At 36.9% G+C, this 26,988-nt stretch overlaps 1 protein-coding gene across 2 annotated transcripts; it reads right to left on the reverse strand.

Moving 5' to 3' along the window:
* Positions 1–8,932: 8,932 nt before the first annotated feature.
* Positions 8,933–26,702, reverse strand: LOC128777376 (heat shock transcription factor, Y-linked-like). 2 transcript variants are annotated; one of them, XM_053904223.1, is made up of 3 exons: positions 26,224–26,702; positions 10,198–10,867; positions 8,933–9,734 (listed from the first exon to the last, which is right to left on the reverse strand). In XM_053904223.1, exons 2-3 carry the CDS (start codon positions 10,708–10,710, stop codon positions 9,045–9,047), a joined length of 1,203 nt encoding a protein of 400 aa, XP_053760198.1. In that variant the 5' UTR covers positions 10,711–10,867; positions 26,224–26,702; the 3' UTR covers positions 8,933–9,044. The 2 variants fall into 2 exon arrangements, with proteins under 2 accessions (XP_053760198.1, XP_053760166.1); XM_053904191.1 differs by lacking the exon at positions 26,224–26,702 and having other exon boundaries at positions 10,198–11,804.
* Between the last annotated feature and the right edge of the window lie 286 nt (positions 26,703–26,988).

Consider the following 26,988-nt stretch of genomic DNA (forward strand, 5'->3'; position numbering starts at 1 on the left):
GTCAGTTTAGTGTCTTCCTATGGTGACATCTAGGACCCTCCATCTTTTATGGTGCTGCTGTCTTATTTCCTGTTTGGTAGGGAGCCAGAAGTCTCAAAACTACCAGTTGTTTGCACCATCAGTAGAAGCAACCATCAGTACAGTAAAAAGGGATAATAACATTTTAGTGTTATGAAAATAATTTTTTACTTTGCATTTTCCTGGAAAGAGTTTCAGGGATTATAGTGTTGGCATTTTAGTCATGCCTGGAAGTTGATCTTCTTCTAATAATTTCCAACATTACAGGAAGACATTGACTAGACATTATGTACCTATCAGAGTGCAGTATCACTAATAGAGAAATTATCTGTGTATTATGATATTTGTGGGTATGCCCTGAATACTATCAGTTATGTCTAACAATATATAAGAAAGAAGACACCATTTAAAGGGTACTATATCATAGGCAAATCATACAGCAATGAAAAAGCACTTTTTGATGCATTGGACAACGTGAAAGTGTCACTGAAGAGTTTTGGAGCAAAGGAAACTCGACTCATAATTAGTTCTATCCATATATTACTTAAGAATATGCAAATTAATCTGGTGCTCAGATGACAGAATAGAGCTATATTCTGCATCTGGTGTGCAGATGGGAGAAAAGTTGGTATATGGAATTGTTTTTGTTTTTAACATTTGGTGAGTGGCTCAATTAGTGACATGTAAAAAATTCATCAATTTGTAGACTTCAGATTTTGCACATTTTATTTAATATATTATGCTATCATTAAGAAAAAAATTAGCCTTGGAAATGGAAATGGAAATGGGATTGCCTTCTAGAGGGATGGATTGGTTAGATGGTGGCTTATGTCCCCTCATGGGCTAGGGAAATTTTGTGAGCTCTTATATTCCCAAAGTCATTGAAGTCATGGTTACTTAGGTGATTATACATTTGTCACAAATAGAGCTGAATATTTGAAAGAAAATGATACTGGTTAACTTCTACAGAATTGTGGGCAGAAGGAGGCTAACTGCTAACATTTTTGAAATAATCTCCAAAACCGTGACACAGAATGAGTCTAGAGCAAAATCTTTCTTTACTTATGTTCCACGGAGCACAAGATGTTGGCATTTCACTTGCTGACAGCATAATTTGGAATACTTTATCCATTACAGGTGATTTTGCCAAACTTCAGGTTACCCTCACCACAATATGAAGTAGTGCACTCCCATGTTGAAGTCTTAAATATGTGTTTGAATGCTAGGGATTCTTGAACGCTCTATCACATGCTTTTGTTCTAATTGTAATGGAGGATTGGCTAATTCTGATTAGCCAATTAATTAGTTAATGTCTGATTCCTAGGCTGATAAGATAATATGGCTTGTGACATTGCAGTTTCTTCAAAAACTCAATGATGATGTGTAAGCATATATGAAATTTACTCCCTATACTTTTTCTTTATGAGTTAAAATTTCTTCCTCCACTCATTAAGGAAGACTTGCTATTTTCAAGAATTGGAGATATACATTAGAAAATGGAAAACTGGTTTGAAGTACAAATTGTTTATGTAAACATACTATTAGCACTGCAAGATTGTTAATATAATGTTAGACATGTACCAGATAGAAAGAAGCATACATCTCCCCCACCCCATAAAGTGCTTTCCTCTTGAGTCTCATTTGTATGTTTTCAAATACATAAGACCATCATGGATGGATGTTTTCAATTCCAGTTCTTTTTATTCACCTCACAAAAGGAGGAGAAAAGGTAGAAACTAGTGTTTGTTTTATACACAATCTGAAATATTAATAGGGATCATTTTAAAGACAAATATAAGGAAATCACTTCTACATGTAAGTTATGAGGTTATATTATTATATACTTCATGTTTTGGGAGGAAAGAATAGTAATAGTAAATGTTAAGGAAAAATATTAACAGTAAACAAAAACATAATCATCTGATCATCAAATAGTGCCTAAAATTCTCTATTTATTTATGTGATTAATACCGATTTCATAGAGATTGATCTCTATCAGGAAACCTAACGTAGGAATCTGTCTACTAAATAGTTGTCAGTCCTTCCTTTCTTTATAATATTCAGTTGCTTTCCTTTACTTTTGGATGTGTGGTTTGTGAATATTGCCTGTTAGTCTGTAATTTTGCTTTTCATCCTTTTAATATAATCTTCAAAAGATACAGAAGTTTTAAAATATTTTTAAATCAGCTTACAAATTTTTTTTCCTATCACTTTATCCCCATAGTATATGTATTGTGCATTTGGTGTGCATTTTACTTAGTTGTAGAGCCTGAAAATTTTCTCATGGTTTTTCCTAAGAATTGTATAGTTTTATACTTTGTGTTGAATCTCAGTTGACATATTTGTTGAATTAGGTGAGACTTAATGAGGATTTTTTTCCCTACAGATATTCATTTGTTCCCTTGGTTCAGAGACAGTGTTTTCTGCATTAAACTGCTTTTACAACATTGTCCAAAAATGCTTGGACATGCTTATTTATGTATTTATGTTTCTTAGCTCTTTATTCTGGTAGCTCTTTGTCAGGCCAGTCCGGTGTTGTAGCTACTGTTGCCTTGCTGGGATTTATAAAAGAATTGAAATAAACATGTAAATCAAGAATCCAGCTTGACTAAAATCAATTATTTTCAAAATATGTTGAGTCGCACAATCCATAAATAATAGTATATCTCCATAGTGTTCATAATTTTTGTAGTATTCAGTCTCAACGTCTTTTATATGTCTTGGTAGATTATACCTATTTACTTTTTAAAAATCAATTATAATTAGTGTTGTATTTTTAATATCAGCCCTTTGTCATCAGAAACCCAATTTGTGTATGTTGAATTGTGTCCTCTGACTGCTAACTCATTGTTCCAGGAGTTTTTGGGTATTCTTGGGATTTTGTAAGTATCCAGTCATGTCATGTGAAAACAGGGATTGTTCAGTTTCTTCTTTTCTGATGTATATCAGGATATCTGTATCAATATTTATATCTATATCTTTTATGTTTTGTCATAGTGTACTCACTAGAACTTGTAAGACATTGTTTAGTAAATGGGAATGTGAGGCAACTTTGTTTCATTCACAATTTTAAAGGGAAAGCATTCAGTCCTTCACCATTATTTATAAAATTACTGTAGAGTTTTTTGGTTTTTTTTTTTTTTTTACAGATGTTCTTTACCCAGTTGAGGAACTTAAGTTCTGTTCACAGTTAAAATGTTAAGTATTTAAATAATGGATGAGTATGGAATTTTGTCAAATTTTTTTCTGAATTGGTTGGTGTGTCATGTATTTTTTCTCAATCTGTTAACATTATAGACTACATATGAAAACTGTATTGTATTTGAATAATGAACCAGCCATGCATGACAGAAATAAACCCCTGTGATCATGGTGTGTATTTATACTTCTATATTGAGAAATAACTATTTTAACATTTTTACCTCTCTAGTCATGATGGTTATTGAGTGTGTTCTTGTTCCACTCTGTCTAATTTGGGCTTGAGGGTAATATTGGCTTTATAGAATTAATTGGGATGGGTTCCCTTTATCTTTTGAGAGAGTTTGTGTAGAATTGATGTTCATTATTAAAATGTTTCGTAGATTCTTATATTTTTTATAAGATTGTGTAGATTTCACGTTAATTCTTAAAATCTCCCGCATAACTATCTAAGTCTGGATATTTCTTTTAAAAGTTACCAGGCTATTTTAGGTATGTATTTCATATTGGATAACTGAGGTATACTGTCAAGTTTGTCAAATTTGTCAAATTTATATGTGTGCAATTGTTCATAGCAATTCTTTTATCTTTTTTATGTCTGCAGGGTCTGTAGTACTATCCCATTTCATTGTTTGTACTACTAAAGTCCCTTCTTTTTCTTTTCAGTCTTGGTACAGGTTTGTCAATTTGATTGTTTTTTTTTTTAATTATTTATTATTATTTTTTAATGTTTTATGTTAGTTTTTAGGGAGAGAGAGAGCACAAGGGGGAAAGTGCAGAGAGAGAGGGAGACACAGAATCTGAAGCAGGCTTCAGGTTCCAAGGTGTCAACACAGAGCCCGACCAGGGGCTCAAACTCACCAACCATGAGATATGACCTAGGCCAATGTCAGACACTTAACAGACTGAGCCACCCAGATGCCCCTGATTCTCTTTTTTTTTTTTTTTAATTTTTTTTTCAACGTTTTTTTATTTATTTTTGGGACAGAGAGAGACAGAGCATGAACGGGGGAGGGGCAGAGAGAGAAGGAGACACAGAATCGGAAAGAGGCTCCAGGCTCCGAGCTGTCAGCCCAGAGCCTGACGCGGGGCTCGAACTCACGGACCGCGAGATCGTGACCTGGCTGAAGTCGGACGCTTAACCGACTGCGCCACCCAGGCGCCCCCCCTCCCCTGATTCTCTTTTTAAAGAACAAGCTCTGTTTCATTTTATTTCCTATTTTTCTCTCTTGTGTTTCATTGATAACTTATTTTATCTCCTTTGTTTGTTTGTTTGTTTGTTTGTTTTGGATTATTTTCCTCTCAATCTAGTTTCTTGAAGAGGGAGTTTAGTAACTGAAACATTTCCTCCTTTCTAATGTTTGCAGTTAATGTCATAAATTTTCTTCTTACTACTGCTTTGCCTGCATCTGATCTGATATGTTGTACTTTTATTTTATTTTATTTTTTTTTAGTTCAGTGCATTATTTTATTTCCTCTGTTGCTTCTTCTTTCACCCTTAGCTTACCTAAAGATTATTGCTGGACCCATGGATTAGCTTCCAAGTATGCAACAAATTTTCTTGTTATCTCTTGCTGTGTTCTACTTTGATTCCAATGGAGTTGGACAACACACTGCCTGATTTCAGGCATTTCAGGTTTGTTGAAGTTTGTTTTATGGTATCATGAATATGTCCCATGGTCCCTTGAAAAAAAATATTGTCTGTTAGAGAGAGTGTTCAATAATAGTGGATTATATTGCACTGGTTGATAGTGTTGTTGAGTTCTGCATTTTTGCTGCTTTTCTGCTTAGCTCTCTGAATTCAGAGAGTAATGTTCAACTCTTCAACTGTACTATCTATTTCTTTTAGTTCTTTTAAGGTTTACTTATTTACTCTGTTTCTAGGTTCATAAACATTCCAGACTGCTGCTGTTTTTCATGACGAATTATTCATTTATTATTACGTAATATTGTTTTCTAATCTCTGGTAATTTTCTTTTCTCTGGTTTATGTCAGCTGTTCTCAATATATCTACTTTTACTTTCTTTTGATTAATGCTTGCATAGTATAGTTTTTCCATTTTTTAATTTTAAAACGTATTTTTATATTGAAATGAATTTCTTATATACTTAGAGTGTTGTTTTCATTGTTTCTCTTTGTATATCTTCTTTAGTGGCTGTTCTAGCTATCACAGTGTGTGTGTGTGTGTGTGTGTGTGTGTGTGTGTGTGTGTGTGTGTGTGTGTATTTCATTATGTAGTTTTCTGGACCTTTTTTTTTTTTTTTTTTTTTGCCAGGTTGAGTGAAATGTAGACACCTTATTTTAAATCACTTAGCACTCTGCTGTTTATAGTTGTCTTAAATGATTGCTTTACATACATTTAGCACCAGCTCAGATAGTGTTATATAATTTAATTGTATTACATTGCATTCTAAAATTTCCATTGGTTCTTTTTTTCTGACATTAAATATACTTATGCTTTCTACTTTTTCATTACTTTCAAGTATGTTCAAAATTGCTCATTTAAGCCATTTTATGATGGCAGCTTTAAAGCCTTAGTCAGATTAATACTGGTTCTCTGGTATTTCTCTGTTGGTACTTCTAAATTTTCTTTCAGGTTGAGAGCTTTCTGTTTCTTGACACAATGAGTGATTTTTTTTATTTGAAACTTGGAAATTTAGGGTATTTTTTGAAACTCTGGATGTTGTTCTAATGTCCTTCTCTTGTAGCTAGCTATGTGATACCACTCCAACAGGAAACTGATGTCCTGCCATGTGGGGACGGAATTCCAGATTTCCTCATTGGCTACTCTTGATACTTGAGGGGAGAGAGCTACTTATTATTGATGAGTAAGCAGTGGCCTACTCCCTGCAGGCCTTACTGGTACCTAAGAAAAGAGGGGTGCCTTATTAATACATGGAACTATTGAAAACGCCAGTTCTCTGCTCAGGCTTTTCTGGTACTACCCCAGCGATGAGTTGGGGCCCTTATTATTGTTTGATGCAATGGAATTCTAAGGTCCGACTTAGGCTTTGCTGGCTTTGGTGAGAAGTTTGTCCAGAGTTTTGTGGTTGGATAAACTATAGTATTATTGTCTAACAGTTTTCTGTTTTTGTAAGACACCCCTTTCCTAACCTTGAACGGAGAAAGCAGTCTTTATTAGGGGTATTTTTGATCTGTGCCTATTTGCATTTCTGGGTTTCTTTAGGACCAAGTCTGTGATACAAAAGGCAAAAGGAAAATCTAGGTACACACTTAAAGATACATTCTCACAGGCACACACAAGCACAAAGACATACTTGTATACACACACACACACACACACACACACACACACACACACACACAAATCCAGGGAACTTACCATCTCATCATGCCCTGGTTCTCAGTTCCTCTTTAATATACTTGTTTTCTCCACTTTTCAGAGTCTTTTTACAAAATTTGTTTTATACGTAACACCCAAGAATTTTAGTTGTACTTATGGGATGCATAGGGAATAGTATGTTTGTTTCTTCCATAGAACAGCTGTAGTATTCTTTTTGGGCCAAATGTTGGAAGTTATCTTTGCAGTTGAGTGATTTTAAACTCGTGAGAACCTAAATAAGAAGAATGTTTAAAAGATATACTTTGTCCTCAATCTCAAGACACCTTACAATAAGTTGTAAATTAAGATATTCTGTGACTTGAGGATTATATTGAAACCATGTTGTATTATACTTGAGGGTAGAAAGACTTGGGGCACGTAGGAAAAGGATAGTGAAGTCATGCTTACCTGTTTTCTGCATTTGCTCATTTACTTTTCATTCTTTTTTTTTATCTGACACCTTATTCTGGATTTACTCTCGCTGTATTCAATTCCATATTCTAACCATCTCCTCCATCCTGCTATTATTTTTCTTTTGGTTGTCTCAATGTTCTCCATTTATGCCACTTAAATCTTTTTTTAAATTTTTTACTATTTTAGGACTCAATTTTTTCTTGAAACATTCATGTACATTAAACATGTTGTTGAACTATATTCTCTATAATTAAACATCTGAGAACGAAAACTAATGATTAAAGACTTAATGGGCATAGATAACCATTTTATTGTCATGAAACCCCAGGAAGAAGTCAGGATTTCCTATATGGAGCAATAGTTCCAAACTTTTCCTGTGTGGGCACTATTTGAAAATATATGTATATGGTGTGCGATGACAAAAATGTGTTGCCATCTGGAACATCCTCTGGATGTTCGGATCTGTATTCCATCGCAGTCTCAGCTATCTCATAGGACTAAGTGGATGAATTTCGTCAGTAATGCACTTCAGTGCAATAGTTGTGATACTGCTATACATAAAGAGTTGGTAAGTGTATCACAAATTTTCTCAGGGAAAGACTTGTGAAAGCTGAAGTTGGAGAAGAAATGGTGAGAGAGGCAGAGAAATAATACATATATTTCAGTGAAACAGAAAGGATAAAGTCCTTTACAGTGGTATTACCCGAAGTATCAAGTTTGCATAACGGTCAAATAACAGGAAACTAACAGTGTATGGAGTGATGCTAGTTTCATTATGTCAAAGTTATTATCTAGTGTACTAGATACTGTTGTACACTACTGTGATCTACCGTTTAAGAAACTTTCCAGTGAAGAGTAAAGAGAAAATTACGAATTATGGCAGTAGTGAAGGACATAGGAGTTACAAAAATAATTTTGATTGGCTTAAGCCACCATTCATTCAGAAACATACATGTAAAAATATATTGTATGGGAGTCACTGTGATCAGTCTGTACTGATGTCCATGACTGACTAGGAAAAGGCATTTGACAGGAAACAACTTGGAAGAGGTGATGCATATGCTGGATTGATGAAAGTAGTAGCCCAGTAACTCAAGAGAGAGACTTCTAACCAAGGAAGGAGCTGGTGCCAAATTTGTCTGATGAGAATTGGCATAGCTAAAAAGAGATTGTCTAAATATAGCTCAAAATGGATGGTGAACACAAACATGTGAACCTACTAAGGTGAACAGATGTCACCTCTTTAATAGATTTGTTACCTGTGCTGAATTTCAGGGCTCAGAATCAACAAGGCATTAAATAACAGCATAAGGAATGAAGCATGGAATAGGCTTTGGATGGAACAAGAAAACAACATAAAGGTTTTTATTAGAAGATATAAAAGATGAACACATGCGAGAAGGAAATAAAGGCACAAACAAGCTGGAATGTTTTGAGATCACTAGAGCAACAAACAGGTCCTAGATAATACCAATTGTAAAATTATACAACACCTTGATTGCTGCAATTCATTACTGCATGATGTGATCTTTATTATTCCAGTGATGTATAATGGTTGCTGCACTAGTGAGAAGATGCTATGCTTTCCAGTATGAACGCATTTTTTAATGAAGACAATCTTTACCAACTAAAATCCAAGGACTCTTCTACATGACTGGGAGAATGTAATTGAGAGAATACTAAATTCTTTGTATTTGCCTCTTCTAGAGCTCACTTACATGTATCCCTTCCCTGTCATCCTAATATATGGCTTTATTTGATTCATCGTGGACTGCTTCAGAAATTACATAACTTTGGCTTCTTTTCCTTTGCTCCTCATGTCTTTTTTAAAAAGCTGATTAGGCATAATTTACTTAGGAGGCATGTCAAAGTAGTACTATCAAATGGCCAATAAGTACAATAAATAAATAACAAAGGATTTTACTCTAAATTATTTCAAAAGTAAACAAAATGAAACCATAAAGGTGAACATGTAATTTTATTGTTCAAATAAGAGAATTTCCATATTTGGTCATTTGCCAATAAATTTTAATCTTTGTTTTCTTGTATTATCTGTTAGTCCTTTGATAGATCACTTGTAATCAGGATGATGTACATAGGATGAAGACGGTTGATGAGTTGACGTTGCAAGTGAGGCAGCAGAAGTATCAGCTATCATTGGCATTGAGAACCATTGGTTGCTTGGTGATTGAGGGTTAGAAAAACGAACCTCACTGGCTGACACAGCAGGATATCTAGTTGGAAAAGTGCAAGGCTCCACCATTGTTCCAAAATAACTGTTCTGTAAGGGAGATATGATGCCATACTGAGATGTAGCAGTTGTAGTTGTAACAAAGTTCACAATGTGGCCATTTGCTTGAGTGTAGCTGTCACGTGAATGCATGTGAAAAGTGGTCAACTGGTTTAAAATGGCATGCTGATCCATTACCATTTGTTCTGACGGCCTAGCTGACATTGATGACGGTGGAGAAAGATCACTTCTCATGGGGGCAGTTGTATTAGCAACTCTCTGGATAGTAGGATGCTTCCTTATCAGGGGCACATTTAAATTTGTGGAGGTTGACAATGCCCTTTCTCCACTAGTTTCAGCAACAAAACCAGAATTAGGACTATGCACATTACCCTCAGCTCTGCATGGTTTCTTGTTGAAATCTTGAACTAGTGATACTGTGGAAGCATTTTTAATCCCGACTCTTCTTTTCATTCTTACTAAAAGTTGAGGGCAGCTTCGTTTAAAATTTGGATTATGATAGAACTGTAACTAAAACCAAAGGAGAATGTTATTTAGTGACATTCTTCAGTGAAGATACAAGAGAGGATAACAGATTTAATTTATGAAATTTTGACTTAGTTTCATCACATAAAGTCATCAATAATACATGTACATTGTTAGTATTTTAAAAAAATTACTTACTGGAAATAAACATTTAATTATGGTTGTGAAAATGTAACTGTTACTTACAACTAACAGTGAATACCACTTTAAATGGCTTCAGTAGCTTATTTAGATAGGAGTTTATTGATAAAGGTCAAAGTTGCTAGCACAATTTCTTATAATGCTGAATGATTCATGCCTAAGGTATCCTTAATTTTTAATAAGTATTTTTAAACTTTTTCATATAACTTTAAAGACCTAGTTGCAGCCTATATTTATGAACATATTTACTGATGTATGAAGTAAAATTTTATATATTTCATATATAAGCAATAACATTTTTGAATACCTTGCTTAAAACAGATACTTCTTTTTCCTCTGCCAGAAAATCAGCCAGAGAAGCAGATCTTTGGAAACTCTGTCGCTTTTTACTAAATCCATACAGGTTAAGCTGGCGAACTAAACTCTTCATACTTCCAGTTTCAAATATTCTGAAAGGGGCCTTTCTCTCCAGAACTTCTTTCTTGAAGAGTTCCTCATCAATCACTATTGAAGTTCCATTCTCATCCCACCAAATTGATTTGAATTGATCACTTTCAACTATGTTCCAAAGTTTTCTGGGAAAAGTCAGAGAAAGAAAATCATTATCTTCGTCTGGTTCAGAGACACAAAATGTGTATCGTGGTCTTTTTATTAAGGATTCTCCTGACAAAGCCTGAAAAGCATTTTCTTCAATCATAGACCTTAGGTCCAAATCCCCAGTCAATGTGGGATCCCACAAAGGAGATCTAACAGAGGCTGCAGAATTAGTCGATCCATCTTTAGGAGAACCATCTTGAATTTCTGAAGAAACATGTGCCATCTCAAATAAGGTTTCTTTCAGCTATGTTTGTCATCTGCATGGTTTTGAACACTGCAGCTTCAGCTGCTGCTTTGGCGTGCCTACACAGGTAATGTATCCAGACCATCACAATGGTTCTCCACCTCAGTAGTTGTGACATCACAAGATGCCTGGTCTCCTAGCAATTAAAGGGTAACATTCAGACAGAGTGTTTCCTTCTTACTGTATGAAATATATTCAGTTAAAATAAAACAGGCCAAATAACGTTAACTGAGATATTGACAAAAATATGAGATCTGCAAAACCTCATTCTTACAGAATCTTTTAAATAAATACATACATAATTATATTTAGACCCTGAACTAAAAATGATTTCCTTCCTTGTAAATACAATTCTTTCTAGATTGCTGCCAGTAGCATAAAATCTGGTAAAAGAAAAGTGTAAACAATGAATAAAACAAAAGATTTTAAAAACTCTGTCCGTTTGGAACTTAAATCTGTGAAACCTGTATTTTTTTAAAAAAAGCATAACCTTTAAGACCACAGGTTAGTGGTTGCCATGGGCCAGGTGAAAGGAGAATGGAAAATACTATATGAAGGGTTTCTTTTTAAGCTGATGAAAATGTTTAATAACTAGAGAGGTGATATTGTACAACATTTCAAAGATACAAATAGTCCTGAATTGTATCTTTCTAAATGGTTATTTTTACATAATGTGTGTTTTGCCCCAATTTTTAACAGTGCAATGAATTTATCACTAATTAAAATAAAACAGAATTAGGTTTCTGAATATAAAGTTAACTTATCTGTGTATCTTATGTGAGTAGTCTGGGTTAAACAATATCAAATACATTTCCATAGTAATATTAGTAGAATACATATGATTTTATTTAGAATGTCTGGACCTGTGAGATAGTCATGAAGTAAAAGGCTTTAACAGAGAGCAGTAGATCTAGCATCAACAAGATCCTAAAAAGTGGGAGAGGAAAAGTAACAAGACACTGTTATAAGTAAAATAAATTTGTTTGTGTGTCTCAGGGCAATATTGCTCTTATTGCAATATCAAAAATACTTATAATAAAGAGGTTATGTGGAAAAATGTTTCTTTTTGTAAAATATAATTCATGGTCAAATTGGCTTACATACAACACCCAGTGCTCGCACCCATCCCAACAAGTGCCCTGCTCGATGCCCATCATCCATTTTCCCCTCTCCCCCCATCACCCCCCATCAACCCTCAGTTTGTTCTCTGTATTTAAGAGTTTCTTGTGGTTTGCCTTCCTCCCTCTCTGTAATTATTTTTCCTCCTTCCCCTCCCCCATGGTCTTCTGATAAGTTTCTCAAGATCCACATATGAGTGAAAACATAAGCTGTTTGTGTTTCTCTGCCTGACTTACTTCACTTAGCATAATACCTTCCAGTTCCATCCACGTTGCTGCAAGGATTTCATTCTTTCTCATTGCCAAGTAGTATTCTGTTGTATAAACCACATTCTCTTTATCCATTCATTAGTTGATGGACATTTAGGCTCTTTCCATAATTTGTCTACTGTGGAAAGTGCTGCTCCAAACATTGGGGTACATGTGCCCCTATGAATCGGCACTCTAGTATCCTTTGGATAAATTACAAGTAGTGCCATTGCTGGGTTGTAAGGTAGTTCTATTTTTAATTTTTTTGAGGAAGCTCCCCATTGTTTTCCAGACCGGCAACACCGGTTTGCATTCCCACCAACACTGCAACAGGGTTTCTCCACATCCTCTCCAGCATCTGTGGTTTCCTAAGTTGTTAATTTTAGTCACTCTGAGCAGTATGAGGTGTTATCTTAATATGGTTTTGACTTGTATTTCCCTGATGATGAGTGATGTTGAGCATCTTTTCATGTGTCTCTTGGCCATCTGATGTCTTCTTTGGAACAGTGTGTATTCATGTCTTCTACCCATTTATTCATTTTTGTTTGTTTTTTGGATGTTGAGTTTGGTAAGTTCTTTATAGAGTTTGGATACTAACTCTTTATCCTATATGTCATTTGAAAATATCTTTTCCCATTCCATTGGTTGCCTTTAGTTTTGTTGATCATTTCCTTTGCAGTGCAGATGCTTTTTATCTTGATGAGGTCCCAGGGTTCAGTTTTACTTTTAGTTCCCTTGCCTTTGGTCATATGTTGAGCAAGAAATTGCTACAGCTGTGTTCAAAGAGGTTGTTGCCTGTTTTCTCTCTAGGGTTTTGATGGTTTCCTGTCTCACATTTAGGTCTTTTATCCATTTGAGTTTATTTTTGTGAATGGTGTAAGAAAGTGGTCTAGTTTCATCCTTCTGCATGTTGCTCTCTAGTAGTCCCAGCACCAGTTGTTAAAGAGACTCTCTTTTTCCATTGGCTGCTCTTTCCTGCTTTGTCAAAGATTAGTTGGCCATACCTTTGTGGGTCCAGTTCTGGGGTTTCTATTCTATTCCATTGGTCTATGTGTCTGTTTTTGTGCCAACACCATGCTGTCTTGATGATCAAAGGCTAAAGTCTGGAATTGTGATGCCTCCCACTTTGGTTTTCTTCTTCAGTATTACTTTGACTGTTTGGGGTCTTTTGTTGTTCCATGCAAATTTTAGGATTGTTTGTTCTAGCTTTGAGAAGGTGCAATTTTGATTGGGATTGCATTGAATGTGTAGATTGCTTTGAGTAGCATTGACATAACAGTATTTATTCTTCCAATCCATTAGCATAGAATGTTTTTCTATTACTTTGTGTCTTCTCCAGTTTCCTTCATTAGTTTTCTATAGTTTTCACCATACAGATCTTTCACATGTTTGCCTGTGTTTATTCCTAGGTATTTTGTGGTTCTTAGCACAAGAACCATACAAGAACTTAGTACAAGTTAACGAGATTGACTTTTTGATTTCTCTTTCTGTTACTTCATTATTGGTGTATAGAAATGCAACTTATTTCCATACATTGATTTTTGTATCCTGTGACTTTGCTGAATTCATGTATGAGCTATAGCACCTTTTCGGTGGGGTTTTTCAGGTTTTCCATGTAGGGTGCCATGTCATCTGTGAAAAGTGAAAGTTTGACTTCTTCTTTGCAATTTGTATGCCTTTTCATTTCATTTTGTCATCTGATTGCTGATGCTAGGACTTCCAACACTATGTTAAACAACAGTGGTGAGAGTGGACATCCCTGTTGTATTTCTGATCTCGGGGGAAAAGCTCTCAGTTTTTCCCAGTTGAGGATGGTATTAGCTGTGGGCTTTTCTTATATGGTTTTTATGTTCCTTCTAACCCGACTTTCTTGAGGATTTTTATTAAGAAAGATGCTATATTTCGTCAGATCCTTTTTCTGCATCTATTGTCAGGATCGTATGGGTCTTATCATTTCTTTTATTTATAGGATGTGTCACAGTGATTGATTTTTGAATATTGAACCAGTCCTGCAGCCCAGGAATGAATCCCACTTCATCATGGTGAATAATTCCTTTTATATGCTGTTGAATTTGATTTGCTAGTATCTTGTTGATAATTTTTTGCATCATGTTCATCAGGGATACTGGCCTGTAATTCTCCTTTTTTTTTTTTTTTTTTTTTTTTTTTTTTTTAGTGGGTCTTTGTCTAGTTTTGGAATCAAGGTAATGCTGGCCTCATAAATGAGTCTGGAAGCTTTCCTTCCATTTCTATTTTTTGGAACAGGTAGAGAAGGATAGGTATTAGCTTTGCTTTAAATGTCTGGTAGAATTCCCCTGGGAAACCATCTGACCCATGACTCTTATTTGTTGGGAGATTTTTGATAACTGATTCAATTTCTTCACTAGTTGTGGGTCTGTTCAAGTTTTCTATTTCTTCCCATTTGAGTTTTGGTAGTGTGTGTGTCAAGGGTGGAATTTGTCCATTTCTTTCAGGTTGTCAAGTATGTTAGCATATAATTTTTCATTGTATTCTGGGATAATTGCTTTTATTGGTTGTGGTAGGTCTATTATCATTTGTGATTTTATCTATTAGGGTCCTCTGGTTTTTGTTTGTTTGTTTGTTTGTTTTTGTTTTTGTTTTGAGAAATCTGGCTAGGGTTTTAACAATTTTCTTTATCTTCTCAAAAAACCAGCTGTTAGTTTCATTGATATGTTCTACTGTTTTGTTTTTGTTTCTGTTTTTGTTTTGTTTGATCTAGATCATTTATTTCTGCTCTAATCTTTATTATTTCTCCTCTTCTGCTGGCCTTGGAGTTTCTTTGTTGTTCTGCTTCTAGTGCTCTTGGAGTTTGTATTTGGGATTTTTCCTGTTTCTCGAGATAGGCCTGGGTTGCAATGTATTTTCCTCTTAGGACCGACTTCGTTGCATCCCAAAGGGTTTGGAGTGTGGTGTTTTCATTTTCATTTGCTTCCATATATTTTAAAATTTTTTCTCCAAAGAATGAAATATGGCCTTTTGTAGCAACGTGGGTGGAACTGGAGAGTGTGATGCTAAGTGAAATAAGCCATACAGAGAAAGACAGATACCATATGGTTTCACTCTTATGTGGATCCTGAGAAACTTAACAGAAACCCATGGGGGAGGGGAAGGAAAAAAAAAAAAAAAGAGGTTAGAGTGGGAGAGAACCAAAGCATAAGAGACTGTTAAAAACTGAGAACAAACTGAGGGTTGATGGGGGGTGGGAGGGCGGGGAGGGTGGGTGATGGGTATTGAGGAGGGCACCTTTTGGGATGAGCACTGGGTGTTGTATGGAAACCAATTTGACAATAAATTTCATATATTAAAAAAAATAAAAATTAAAAAAAAATAAAATGCAAAAAAATAAAATAAAATAAAATGAAATAAAATTTTTTCTCCAATTACCTGGTTGACCCATTCATTGACCCAAGTAGAATATTCTTTTACCCCATGCATTTGGAGGTTTTCCAAACCTTTTCCTGTGGTTGATTTCAACTTTCAGAGCATTATGATCTGAAAATGTGCGTGGTATGATCTCAATTCTTTTATACTTATGGAGGGCTGGTTTGTGACCCAGTGTGTGATCTATCTTAGAAAATGTTCATGTGCACTCGAGAAGAATGTATATTCTGCTGCTCTAGGGTGAAAAGTCCTGAATATATCTGTCAAGTCCATCAGGTCCAGTGTATCATTCAGGGTTATTGTTCTTTAGTGGTTTTCTGCCTAGATGATCTGTCCATTGTTGTAAGCGGAGTATTAAAGTCACCTGCAATTACCATATTCTTATCAATAAGATTGCTTATGTTTGTGATTTATTTATTTATATATTTGGGTGTTTTCAAATTATGTGCCTAAACATTTATAATTGTTAGCTCTTCTTGATGGATAGACCCCGTAATTATTATATAATGCCCTTCTTCATCTCTTATTACAGCCTTTAGTTTAAAATCTAATTTGTCTGATATATGTATGGTTACTCTAGCTTTCCTTTGACATCGAGTAGCATGATAGATTGTTCTCCATCCCCTTGCTTTCAATCTGAAAGTATCCTCAGGTCTAAAATGGTCTCTTGTAGACAGTTTATAGATGGATTTTTTTTAATCCATTCTGATATCCTGCATCTTTTGATTGGAGCATTTTGTCCATGTACATTCAGCATTATTACTCAAAGATGCGGATTTAGTGTCATTGTGATGCCTGTAGATTTCATGCTTATAGTGATGTCTCTGGTCCTTTGTGGTCTTTGCAACATTCCACTCACAGAGTCCCCCTTAGGATCTCCTGCAGGGCTGGTTAAGTGGTGATGAATTCCTTCAGTTTTTGTTTGTCTAGGAAACCTTTATCTCTCCTTCTATTCTGAATGAGAGGCTTGCTGGATAAAGGATTCTTGGCTGCATATTTTTCCTATTCAGCACATTGAATATTTCCTGCCATTCCCTCTGGCTTGCCAAGTTTCAGTAGATAGGTCTGCTACTACTGTTATGTTCTACCCTTATAGGTTAAGACCCATTTGTCCCTAGCTGCTTTCAGAATTCTCTCTTTATCTTTGTATTTTGCCAGCCTCACTATGGTATGTCATGGAGAAGATCGATCCCTTTTAGGGCTGAAGGGAGTGCTCTGTGCCTCCTGGATTTCAATGTTTCCTTCCCCAGATTGGTGAAGTTCTGAGCTATGGTTTGTTCAAGTAAACCTTCTGCCCCTTTGTGTTCTTTTTCTGGAACTCCTATGACACAGATATTATTACATTTCATTGAATCACTTAGTTAGTTAGTTAGTTAGTTAGTTAGTTAGTTAGTTAGTTCTCTAATTCTCTAACGCTCCCTTCATGGTCTAGTACTTTTCTAGCTCTATTTTCCTCAGCTTCATCTTTTTCCCTAATTTATCTTATACTTCACTTAATCTCCCCTCTGCCCCTTCAATCCTCACTCTCACTGTATCTAGTTAATTTTTCACCTCATTTACAGCATTTTTAAATTCTTCATGACTGTTTCTTAGTTCCTTGGTCTGTGCAGTAATAGATTCTCTGCTGTCTTCTGTGCCTTTTTCAAGTCCAGCAATGAATCTTGTGACTGTTATTCTAAACTATTGATTAGATATATTGTTTTTATCTGTTTTGATCAATTCTTTAGCTGTCATATCTCCCTGGAATTTCTTTGAGGAGAATTCTTCCATTTCATCATTTTGGCTAGTTTTCTGCCTCTAATGTGTTTTAGCAGCTTGTTATGTGTCTTGCACCCTTGAGCACTAACTATTATATTAAAAAGGGGTCATACACCGTCCAGGGCCTGGCCCTTCAGGAGGTGTTTTGGGGTGTGCTATTTGCTCTCTGTTGTTGTGACTCTGGTTGCTTTGTCTCCCTATGCAGAATGAAGGTTTGGACCCTACATCAGGTGTGCTTTGACTTCTTCACTGAAGTAGCCCTGGGGGGAAAAGGAGGCAGAAAGGGGACAGTGATGGTGGAAGAGGTCTTGTCCCATACAAAGCAATGACAGGGGCAGAGGAAAAGGAAAGAAAATAAAATTGACTAGGCAGAGAACTATATGGCCTATCTAGGGACCATAAAGAGGAAAATAAAAAAGAAGGAGATAAAACAGGCGTAAAGAGAACAGATTAAATATGTTTGCATAAACAAGCCAATAACCAGAATAACCAGACTAGAGAAGGGAAGAAATAAGAAGAAAGGAAGAAAAAACATATACATATATATACATGTATATGTGTGTGTGTGTGTGTGTGTGTGTGTGTGTGTGTATGCATATGTGTGTGTGTGTGTGTGTATATATATATATATATATATGTATATATATATATGTATATTTATGTGTGTGTGTATATATATATATATATATATATATACATAAAATAAGAATTGTCCAAAAATTAAATCAGAAAATGCAAAACCATTGGGTGCCATGAACCAGTGCTAGTCTGGGGAAGCGACTGTCTGGCTCAGTCAGTGTCAATCTTGCTCTGTTACATATGCAGTTACCAGGTGCAGAGGGGCCTGATTTGGGGTAAGTGGGTTCTGCCTCCACTGTGGCCCTTTGTCCCTTCCATGAAGCCCCACTTTGTTGGTGACAGGGAGAAAAGTGGTGACACCCATCCCCTCTCTGGACCAGGTATCCCAAACCACTGTGATCATGGTGTACTCAATGTGCTGCACAGACATGAGTGGACCATTATTTTTTTTTATTTTTTATTTTTTGCTCCAATCTCCTGCGCATCCCAGACCCTTGACCGGGATTCAAACCCCGATGTCTTAAAGGATCCTGCTCAGTGATCTGGTTCCTGACAGTGCCATGTGGGCATGAATGAGGTTGTTTGTCCCGCTCTACTGACTCCTCTGCCTCCTGGGTGCTTGGCTGGGATTCAAACCCTGATGTCTTAAAGCATCCTCCTCTGTGCTCCCCAGTAATGGGGAGGTGCTGCTCTGCCCTGCTGATAAGGGGCCTCTGGCCAGCGGGTGCAGGCAGGGATCTTTGTCCTTGCAATGGCTGTAGACCTTCTTTCCATAGCACTCAGGGAGGAGACGGCTTTCTCTGACTAGGGACTGCACCTCTCAGCTACTTACTGAGCCCAGGGCTGGCTCCCTGGGTGCACAAACAGGGCAACCAGCCCCAGTGTGGAGAAAGCCCGCAGTTAGAAATTTGATTTTTTCTGTTTTTGTCTGATTCCCATTTGGGGTTTTCTCTTGTCCAAATTCAATCCTACATTTCCACAGCCTCTGTTTCTCTTCCCTTTGTGTCTCCACAGAACGGGATCCTTCCCCTCCGTGCCTACACCACCTCTTTTTTCTCCCGGTTCACAATCACACACCTATGGCCCGCCAGGGTGTCCCTGTGGGAATGTCTCTCTCACTCTGTAGTCCAGGCTCTTGGAATTCAAAGATTCAAAGTCCTCTGGCCTCAACACTGGTGTGTTTAAGGAATGAAGGAATTTTAGGTCCCCCTACTTCTCCGCCACAAACACTTTATTTTGGATAGCATATCATGTGCCTTATATATGCCTAGTTAATGTTTATTGTTCTTTTCTTTTGTCTTGGGAAGAGGTTTCCTAGATTGGAGATTTTGTTTTTAATTATGTTCCTCTATTATGTGTTATGTTTAACCTGCAGACTAAATGAAAAGGAACAGAAGATGAGAGAAGAGTAAGCTTGCAAAATGAAATAAGAGACGGTAATGGTCTAGTTCAAGGTAGGTGAGTAAAGTCCCTTATTTCAGTAAGAGTGCTTAGAGATTTCAGGTTGAAAATAAAATCAGTTACTTTGAACATAATTTAAAACCATAGAGCAGCAAATTAGGAGCAGCTCCAACACTGCTTTTCAGCTGTTTCTACTTCTCCCATTCTCTGCCTAAACCCAAATATTTTGTAATAACGACATCTGCCATAAATCTGGTGACTTCCAGGTTTGCTTTTCCGGAGACTTGAGGCTAGAGCTTATTTTGAAATTGAGAAAAGAAGAAATGGTAGTGAGCACTGGGGTTGGAAATGGTTAAACAGCACTGGAGTTAACAGTTAGTAGAAGGATGAACTGTTTAATTTTTAAAGCTAAATCTCAACCAGAGTAGCACAAATGAACTGTATTTTGTTATTCAGATGTTCTGGGGGCACAGACTATGTGAAAATAAACAAGTGTACTTATCATACCTAACTCCTGCTCTGTGACTGTTTTCTTTAGCTTTATACTTTATTATTATTTTTTAATGTTTATTTATTTATTTTGAAAGAGAGAGAGAGAGAAAGAGCACATGTCGGGGAGGGGCAGAGAGAGAGGGGTGAAAGAAATCCCAAGCAGGCTATGAATGAAGTCATATGATATTTGTCTTTCTCTGACAGACTAATTTCACTTAGCATAATACCCTCTAGTTCCATCCATGTAGTTGCAAACGGCAAGATTTCATTCTTTTCCATTGCCGAGTAATACTCCATTGAATATATATACCACATCTTCTGTATCCATTCATCTGTCAATGGACATTTATGCTCTTTCCACACTTTGGCTATTGTTGACAGCACTGGTATGAACATTGGGGTGCATGTGCCCCTTTGAACCAGCACACCTGTATCCCTTGGATAAATACCTAGTAGTGCACTGGTGCTGGGTCATAGGGTGGTTCTATTTTTAATTTTTTCCAGACTGGCTGCACGAGTTTGCATTACTATCAGCAGTACAAAAGAGATCCTCTTTCTCCACATCCTCGCCATCATCTATTGTTGCCTAAGTTGTTAATGTTAGCCATTCTGACAGGTGTGACATGGTATCTCATTGTGGTTTTGATTTGTATTTCCCTGATGATGAGTGATGTTGAGTATTTTTTCAACCACAATCGGTTGTCTTCTTTGGAGAAGGGTCTATTCACGTCTTTTGCTCATTTCTTCACTGGATAATTTGTTGTTTGGATGTTGAGTTTGATAAGTTCTTTATAGATTTTGGGTACTAACCCTTTATCCCATATGTCATGTGCCAAATATCTTCTCCCATTCCATCAGTTGCCTTTTAGTGTTTTTTTTTTTTTATTGTTTCTTTTGCTATGCAGAAGCTTTTTATTTTGATGAGGTCCCATTAGTTCATTTTTGCCTTTGTTTCCCTTGCCTTTGGAGAGGTGTTGAGTAAGAAGTTGCTGCAGCCAAGGTCAAAGAGGTTTTTACCTACTTTCTCCTTGAGGATTTTGATGGCTTCCTGTCTTACATCTATTTTGGTCTTTCATCAATTTTGATTTTATCTTTATGTATGGTGTCAGAAAGTGGTCCAGGCTCATTTTTCTGCATGTCACTCTCCAGTTTTCCCAGCACCACTTGGTGAAGAGAGTGTCTTTTTTCCATTGGATTTCTCTCCTTCTTTGTCCAAGATTAGTTGGCCATAAGATTGGGTCCACTTCTGAGGTCTGTATTCTGTTCCATTGTTCTCGGCTCAGTTTTTGTGCCAATGTCATACAATCTTGATGATTACAGCTTTGTAAGGCTCTTGAAGCCTGGGATTGTGATGCCTTCAGCTTTGGTTTTCTTTTTCAATATTCTTTGGATATTTGGGGCCTTTTCTGGTTCCATACAAATTTTAGGATTGTTTATTGTAGTTCTATGAAGAACGCTGGTGCTATTTTGATAGGGATTGCGTTGAATTATAGATTGCTTTGGGTTTTATTGACATTTTAACAATATTTGTTCTTCCTATTCAGGAGCATGGAATATTTTTCCATATTTTTTTGTGTGTGTTTTTCAATTTCTTTCATGAGCTTTCTATAGTTTTCAGCGTATAGACTTTTTCACCTCTTTGGTTAGATTTATTCCTAGGTATTCGGTTTCTGGTGCAATTATAAATGGTATCGATTCCTTGATTTCTCTTTGTGTTGCTTCATTGTTGGTGTATACGAACACAACCAATTTCTGTGCATTGATTTTATATCCTGTGCATTGATTTTATATCCTGTGACTTTGCTGAATTCATGGATAGTACTAGAAGTTTTTTGGTGGGATCTTTTGGGTTTTCCTTATAAGGTATCATGTCATGTGCAAAGAGTGAAAGTTTAACTTCCTCCTGGCCAGTTTGGATGCTTTTATTCCTTTGTGTTGTCTGATTGCTGAGGCTATGACTTTCAATTCTATTTTGAATAACAGTGGAGAGAATGGACATCCCTGTTTTGTTCCTGACCTTAGGGGGAAAGCCCATCCATTGAGGATGATATTAGCAGTGGATCTTTCATATATGCTTTTATCTTGAGGTAAAAGATCAGATCTTGAGGTCTGATCATTCTATACCTACTTTATTGAGGGTTCTTATCAAGAAAGGATGCTCTACTTTGTCAAATGCTTTCTCTGCATCTGTGGAGAGCATCATGTGGTTCTTGTCCTTTCTTTTATTGATGCGATGAATCACATTGATTGTTTTGCAGATGTTGAACCAGCCCTGCATTCCAGGTTTAAATCCCACTTGGTTGTGGTGAATAATTCTTCTAATGTACTGTTGGATCCAGTTGGCTAAATCTTGTTGAGGATTTCTGCATCCATGGTCATCAGGGAAATTGGTCTGTTGTTCTCCTCTATAGTGAGGTCTTTGTCTGGTTTTGGAATCAAGGCAATACTGTCTCCATAGTATGAATTTGGAAGTTTTCCCTCCATTTCTATTTTTTGGAACAGCTTCAAAAGAATAGGTGTTAATTCTTCCTTAATGTTTGGTAGAATTCCCCTGAAAGCCATCTGGCCCTCGACTCTTGTGTTTTGGGGCATTTTTTATTACTAATTCAATTTCTTTAGTGGTTATGGGTCTGTTCAAATTTTCTATTTCTTCCTATTTCAATTTTGGTAGGTTATACATTTCTAGGAATTTGTCCATTGTTTTGAGATTGCCCATTTTATTTGCGTATAATTGCTCATAATATTCTCTTATTATTGTTTGTATTTCTGCTGTGTTGGTTGTGATCTCTCCTCTTTCATTCTTGATTTTATTTGGGTCCCTTCCTTTTTCTTTTTGATCAAACTGGTTAGGTGTTTATCAATTTTGTTAATTCTTTCAAAGAACCAGCTTCTGGTTTCACTGATCTATTCTACTGTTCTTTCAGTTTCCATAGCATTGATGTCTGCTCTAATCTTTCTTATTTCCTGTCTTCTGCTTGTGTGGGGGATTTAGTTGCTGTTCTTCTTCCAACTCCATAAGGTGTAAGGTTACATTTTGTATCCGAGACCTTTCTTCTTTATGAAGGCCTGGATTGCTGTATACTTCCCTCTTATGACTGCCTTTGCTATGTCCAGAGGTTAGGGGCTGTGATGTTGTCATTTTTATTGGCTTCCATGTACTTTTTAATTTCCTCTTTAACTTCTTGATTACCCATTCATCCTTTAGTAGGATGTTCTTTATTCTCCAAGTATTTGTTGTCTTTCCATATTTTTTCTTATCGTTGATTTCAAGTGTCATGGTGTTGTGGTCTGAAAATATACACGGCATGATCTTGATCTTTTTGTACTTCTTGAGGGCTGATTTGTGTCCCAATATGTGGTCTGTTCTGGAGAATGTTCCATGTCCACTGGAGGAGAATGTGTATTCCGTTGCTTTAGGATGAAATGTTCTGCATATATCTGTTAAGTGTTTCTGGTCCAAGGTGTCATTCAAAGCCAGTTTCCTTACAGATTTTCTGTTTAGATGATCTCTCCATTGCTGTAAGAGGGTGTTGAAGTCCCCTACTATTATGGTATACTATCAATGAGTGTCTTTATGTTTTTGATTAATTGATTAATTGATATGTAGGTTCTTCCACATTTGGAGCATAAGTGTTTACAATTGTTAGGTCTTCTTGGTGGATAGACCCCCTAATTATGATATGATGCCCTTCTTCATTTCTTGTTACAGTCTTTATTTCAAAGTCTAGATTGTCTGATATAAGTATGGCTACTCCAGCTTTCTTTTGTCAAACATTAGCATGATAGATGAGTCTCCATCCCCTCATTTTCAATCTGAAGGTGTCTTTAGGTCTAAAGTGGGTCTCTTGTAAACAGCATCTATGCTGCTGTGGATCTTCTTTTCTTACCCATTCTTTTCTTACCCATTGTCTTTTGATTGGAGCATTTAGTCCATTGACATTTTGAGTGAGTACTGAAAGATATGAATTTATTGCCATTATGTTGCTTGTAGAGTTGGCATTTCTGGTGGTGTTCTCTGTTCCTTTGTAGTCTTTGCTGCTTTTGGTCTTTTTTTTCCTTTTTTCCATCTTTTCACTCCCTAGAAAGACCCCTTAAAATTTCTTGCACTGCTGGTTTAGTGGTCACAAAATCCTTTAATTTTTGTGTGTCTGGGAAACTTTTTATTGCTCTTCTATTTTGAACGACAGCCTTGCTGGATAAAGAATTTTTGGCTGCATATTTTTCTGGTTCAGCACATTGAATATATCCTGCCTCTCCTTTCTGGCCTGCCAAATTTCTGTGGATAGGTCTGCTGTGAACTTGGTCTGACTTCCCTTGTATGTCAAGGACTTTTATTCCCCTTTACTGCTTTCATGGTTGTTTCCTTGCCAGAGTATTTTGTGAATTTGGTTATGTTAGGCTTTGTTGATGGTCAATTTTTGTTGAATCTAATGGGAGTTCTCTGTGCTTCCTGAATTTTGATGTCTGTGTCTTTCCCCAGGTTAAGGAAGTTTTCCACTATGACTTGCTCACATAAACCTTCTACCCCCTTTTCTCTCTTCATCTTCTGGGAATCCTAGGATTCTTATGTTCTTCCTTTTTAATGAGTCACTGAGTTCTCTTATTCTTATATCATGCTCTTTTGCCTTAGTCTCCCGCTTTTTTTCTGCTTCATTGTTCTCCATAAATTTCTTCTCTGTATAGCTGACTTGCTGCTCTGCTTTATTCATCTTTGCCACTGTGGCATCCATTCAAGACTGCAGCTCAGTTAGAGCATTTTTTTTTTTAATTTCATCCTGATTAGCTTTTACTTCTTTTATCTCCACAGAAAGGAATTCTAATCTATTCAACCCCCACTAGTATTCTTTTCATTATGATTCTAAATTCTGTTCAGTCATCTTGCTTGTATGTATGTTGCTGAAATCACTGGCTGTCATTTTTTTCCTGTTCTTTCTTTGGGGTGAATTTCTCTCTTTTGTCTTTTTGAAGGAAGAAAAGGAATTAATAAAGTTCCAAAAATAAAAATTAACCAATTTTTAAAAAACCTAAAAAATCGAATAAAGGATACTAGATCCTACGTGTGTTTTCGTCTGTTTGTTGAAAGACACTTGAGAGATTAAAAAGGGAAGATAAGAAAAGAAAAAAAGGTGGGAGGGGCGGGGGGAAGGAGACGTTTGAAAAATTTAAAAATGCATAGAATAAAATAGGTTAAATGAAATGATTGAAGTAAAATACAATATAAAAATTCACAAAAAAGTAAAAATGTAGCAGAAAAAATTAAAGAAAAATCATTTTAACAAAAACGGAATATAAAAATAATTTTTTTCTCTTTCTGTATTCAAGAATAAGAAAAGAAAATGAAAAGAAAAAAAATGAATAGGTGGACCAGTGAACAGAATCAAATATGATTGGAATTACATTCGGTTTCCCCTAGAAGTCAAACCATGAACCACTGTATAGTCTGTAAACTAAGCAAGCGAGAGACTGGTGGTGTTCCTCAAGAGCTTGGTTGGCGTGGTTGGGCAGGGCTTAGTGTGACGGTTTGTTCTCCACTAGACGGTGCTGCTTAGCTTACTGGGGTGGATTGTTGTGGCATGTATAGGCATGTATGCGCAATGTGTGGGAGGAGTGAAAATGGCCTCACCCAGCTACCCAGTCTCTAGTATCAAAACTCTGTGCTCTCCCCAACTGGCAATCATGCACCCCTCCTTTGTCTCCAGTTTCCATCCATTCCCCACTTCTACACTTTCCATGACCACGCGGTCATGCTGTCAAGCAGCACCTCCCTCCTGAGTTGTATCTCAGATGGGGATGTTTCCCCATTCTCACTTCTGAGGGCCTGTGGCTTTGACCTGTTTGGACTCTCTGTGGAGGGTCTCGCTGAGCAATGGTGGGCGCCCCTCTGCCCCCAGGAATGTTTGGGAGACTGTGCTGCTGCTGATGCCCAGATACTGCAGCTGGGCACCAGCCCGTCCCAGAAGAAGTTCTGTGATCATTGTAGCAGCAGCAGCATTTCAGGGATTGTGGCAGATCATAGCACACATCTGGCACCAGGCTTCACCCTTAAAGTCCTTGCTCCAGTACCAGTGAATGTGGCCATTCTCTGAGGTCCACTGGGAACTTTACCTGTGGGGAGGCCTCTATGAAATGTCCTCCCAACAGGGAAATGCCTTTCCCCCTGTGGCCTCTCAGGGCTCCACTCTCTGCTCCCAGGGATTCGCCTTTCCTACCAGAGCTCCGTCAGGTATTGAGTTGTGGAGGTTCAGACTCTGTGCTCCCCCTGTTTACAGAGTCCTAGTGGAAATTAAACCCTCTCCTTTCTCTTTTCTCCCTTTTTTGTTCAGTCCCTGTGGCTGTGTCCACTCTTCCTTTTTTTTGGCCTGCTGCTTTTGGAGGGCGGTACTTTTACCATACTCCCCCGTCCCCCCATCTCCACCCTCTCTCCTCAAGCAAAATCAGCTCCCTGCACTCCGCGGCTTCTCTCCCTCCCAGTTCACCTCTCCATGCCACGTACCTGCTGAGTTTTGTGGTTCAGGTTGTGCAGATTGATGTGTTAATCCTCAAGTCAGTTTTCTAGATGTGCAGGATGGTTTAGTGTTGATCTGACTGCATTTTGGGTACGAGAGAAGCAAAAAAACTTCCATGCTGTCCCACCATCTTGGTCTTTCCCCCAGTCTTCGTTTTAAGGTCAGTTTTGTTTGATATAATTATTGCTATCCAAGCTTTCTCTTGACCTCCGTCTATATGATAAATATTTCTCCACCCCTCACTCTCAGTCTGCAGATGTCTTTATGTCTGAAGTATGTCTCTAGTAGGCAACAGGTAGGTTAGTCTTATTATTTTTTAATACATTTTGTCATGTTGTATCTTTTGATTGTAGTATTTAGTCAATTTACATTCAAGGAAATCATTGAGAGATATTTAATTATTGCTGTTTTGTTATTTGTTTTGTTTGTTTTTTTGGATCTGTTTCTTTCCTTGCAGTCTTCTCTAGTGATGTTTGTTTTCTGTGATGATATGCTTGGATTCTTTACTCTTTTTTTTTTTTTATATCCCTGGGTTTAAAAAAAAATTAGTGTTTAGTTTTGAGAGAAAGAGAGAGAAAGAGAGAGAGAGAGAGAGAGAGAGAGAGAGAGAGAGAGAGAGAGAGACTGCATGAGAGGGGAAGAGGCAGAGAAAAAGGGGGGCATAGAATCCTAAACAAGTTCCAGCCTCTGAGCTGTCAGCTCAGAGCATGATGGGCGGCTTGAACGCACAAACTGTGAGATCATAGTCTGAG

Source organism: Panthera pardus, unplaced genomic scaffold, assembly GCF_024362965.1.
Source record: "Panthera pardus isolate Hobbes unplaced genomic scaffold, ASM2436296v1 HiC_scaffold_1, whole genome shotgun sequence".
Classification (NCBI taxonomy): Eukaryota; Metazoa; Chordata; class Mammalia; order Carnivora; family Felidae; genus Panthera; species Panthera pardus.